We start from the raw sequence: 2,595 nt of genomic DNA, 5'->3' as shown, positions 1-2,595 counted from the left end.
TACCACGAAATCTATTCTATTCTTTATCATATCGGCTTCATGCTTACAAATTTTATTTTTTTAAATTATGTTAAATGCTTAAATTATTCTTTGTTTAGAGTTTTCTTTTGTATACTAAATGCTGCTTCTAAAATTGACATACCTGATGTCACTAACCTTCCACTTACTCAACGAAGTGACACTGCAAACAAGTAGGTAGTTTTTGCTATGGTTATAGATTATTTAAATATAAAACTGTATCATGCGGTCAATTAAATGTCATAAGTTAAAATATCTAGAAAAGAATGTTGGAGTAATTTTGAAATTTTCTCAAGAGATGGAACATATAAATCAAAGTATTTTCTAAATCCAAGAATAGAATCAAAAAAACAACGTCACATAAAATAGCTTAACGTCACAAATTATTATAATTAAAAACAGCTAAAAAAAAATGAATAGAAACCAGCATTACAAAAATAAAAGCAAGAAAAAATAAACATCTGGTGACAAGTTATCAAAAAGAAAATAACATTTTCTTTACCAAAAAATATATGGCATAATTCCAGCAATAAAGATTTATGCCATGAAATTCCAGCAATATTTAATTGTAGTTTAGATAATTTAGTTTTATACTACTAGTGTAGCTAGTTTGAAATAGTATTATTGAAAACACCATGCACCATGGTTTAGTTTTATGCTCAGTAAAATATTTATATCCACACAGCTTGTATATTCAAAGTTTCAATGCAAGAAAATATAATAGGCTTAATTCCTTGGTCAACGCAATCACCGAATTTGAATCCGATCGATTTTTAGCATTGATGGACAAAATTACCAAAATCCATAAATAGTCTAGAGTTATAACTAAATGCAATTTGGAAAAGATTCGCAACCATAATTTTAATCTTGTTAAAATGGTGCAAAATAATTGTGTAGTTAATTTTTTGAGCAGCGTTCGGTAACGTTTTCACAGTTGTATGTTTTAGTATATCCATAAAGACGGATTTGTTTAACAACAACATCAAAAAATTTTAGTTTTAGTTTTTTTGTCAGAATATTTTAAACTTTTTTGAAAATCATCAAATGTATTTTGAATATTTTGAAAATCATCAAATGTATATAAAGCATATTGTATATAATTTTATTCAAGGTTGATTTCGTTGATGCAGAATCATGAAAGTTACGTGAAAAAGTATTATTTTTGTCCTCCTTCTGGTTTTACTAGCATCCGTCTTTTAAAACAATTACTCGATAAACTTCTTTCAGCGGGTCTTGCTCCGTCAACTCCAAACAATACGATAAATATATAGGTTATTTTTTTAATTTTTTATTTATTTACTTTTATAAACAGTTTTTTTAATCAATATATTTATAACTTTTTTTTTTTACTTTTCGATTGGGTTTTTGCATTTCTTTTGAACATTAGACTTTTTTATTAATTTATTGCAGACTTTCAAACTGCTGATATTTTGTATTAACAGTTTTTGTTTTGATCTAAGTATTTTTGGTGTCAAGTTTTACTCGTTCAAATGTTTTGTTTATAACCAGCTTTTCAAGTTAAATGTTTTATTTATTTTCCACCGAATATTTTTTTCTCTTTGAACGTTAACGTATTTTTTACGCGCAATATTTAATTGTTAAAATGCTTTTTAATTTTTTAGTATTTTTTTTTTTTGCTTGTAAATAATTTTTCTCACAATAAATCATTTTGTTTTGTTTGGAATTTCTCTCTTTCTGGAAAACTTTAAGCTGCTGTTAACAAATGTATTTTGTTTTGCTATTAGCAAAATACTTTTGTTAATAATCATATATTGTTGATTAGAGTCGTTTTATATAATAATCATATATTGTTGATTAGAGTCACAAGTTGTTTTTTTAGGTCACACATCGCTTTTTTTTTTATTGTTACAGCAATAAAAAAAATGCAACGTGGGACTTTAGCCAATAATTAGCCGAGCTAATTAATGACGCAAATCGAAGTCAATACATCTCTCCCAGCTCATACATAATCGCACGGGCGCCGCAGGATTTTTTGATGTTTCGGATACAAAACTTTCACACATTGTGCAAACTTCAAACTTAAGTATGTTCATACCTATACCAAATGAGGAGGCCTTACAAAAAATTGGGGCGGTGAAGGCCTGGGAACAAAAAAAGCCCTAAAGCGTTTGCTTATCCTACTCCATTAGTACATCTTTTTATATAGATGCAGACGAGTCTCGACCAATCAGCAACTGGTAGAAAATACTCAGATGTTTTTGCGTGAAGACACCATTTTCAAATGTGCCACCAGCTTTCTTCTATTTCTATTGGTTGCTAATGTATCCTCTCATTGATTTTGAAAGTGCAGAATTTTGATGAAGAACATGCTGTATTGTTGAGACCATCATCACTAGTGCTAAACTCAGGCCAAATCCTTTACGTGTAGGCGCATATTCATAATTTTAATAGATGACAGTTTGGTAAGGCTTGTGCGTTTTATGCACATGAATTTGTAGATATGCTCGTCTGAGGTCCGTCACCGAGTCATTGCTATTTTTACTTGTGAGCCTCCAATTTAAAAATAGATATGACACAAAAGGAGAAGGAAGCTTTAAATTACCATTTAAAAAAACA

General features: G+C 29.0%; 1 protein-coding gene across 1 annotated transcript in view; it reads left to right on the top strand.

The window, feature by feature from the left end:
• The window catches only part of LOC100210082 (uncharacterized), a 63,966-nt gene extending 62,264 nt beyond the window's left edge, over positions 1-1,702 (top strand). The window contains exons 23-24 of the mRNA XM_065806244.1: positions 99-191; positions 1,130-1,702. Coding sequence (XP_065662316.1) covers positions 99-191; positions 1,130-1,289 — 253 coding nt within the window. The 3' untranslated portion in view covers positions 1,290-1,702. The remainder of the gene's footprint in view (positions 1-98; positions 192-1,129) is intronic.
• The last annotated feature ends 893 nt before the right edge of the window (positions 1,703-2,595 follow it).

This window comes from Hydra vulgaris, chromosome 09 (genome assembly GCF_038396675.1).
Source record: "Hydra vulgaris chromosome 09, alternate assembly HydraT2T_AEP".
In the NCBI taxonomy this organism is placed as follows: domain Eukaryota; kingdom Metazoa; phylum Cnidaria; class Hydrozoa; order Anthoathecata; family Hydridae; genus Hydra; species Hydra vulgaris.
Note: the sequence above shows the minus strand (reverse complement) of the source record. Positions and strands in the feature narration are given on the sequence as shown.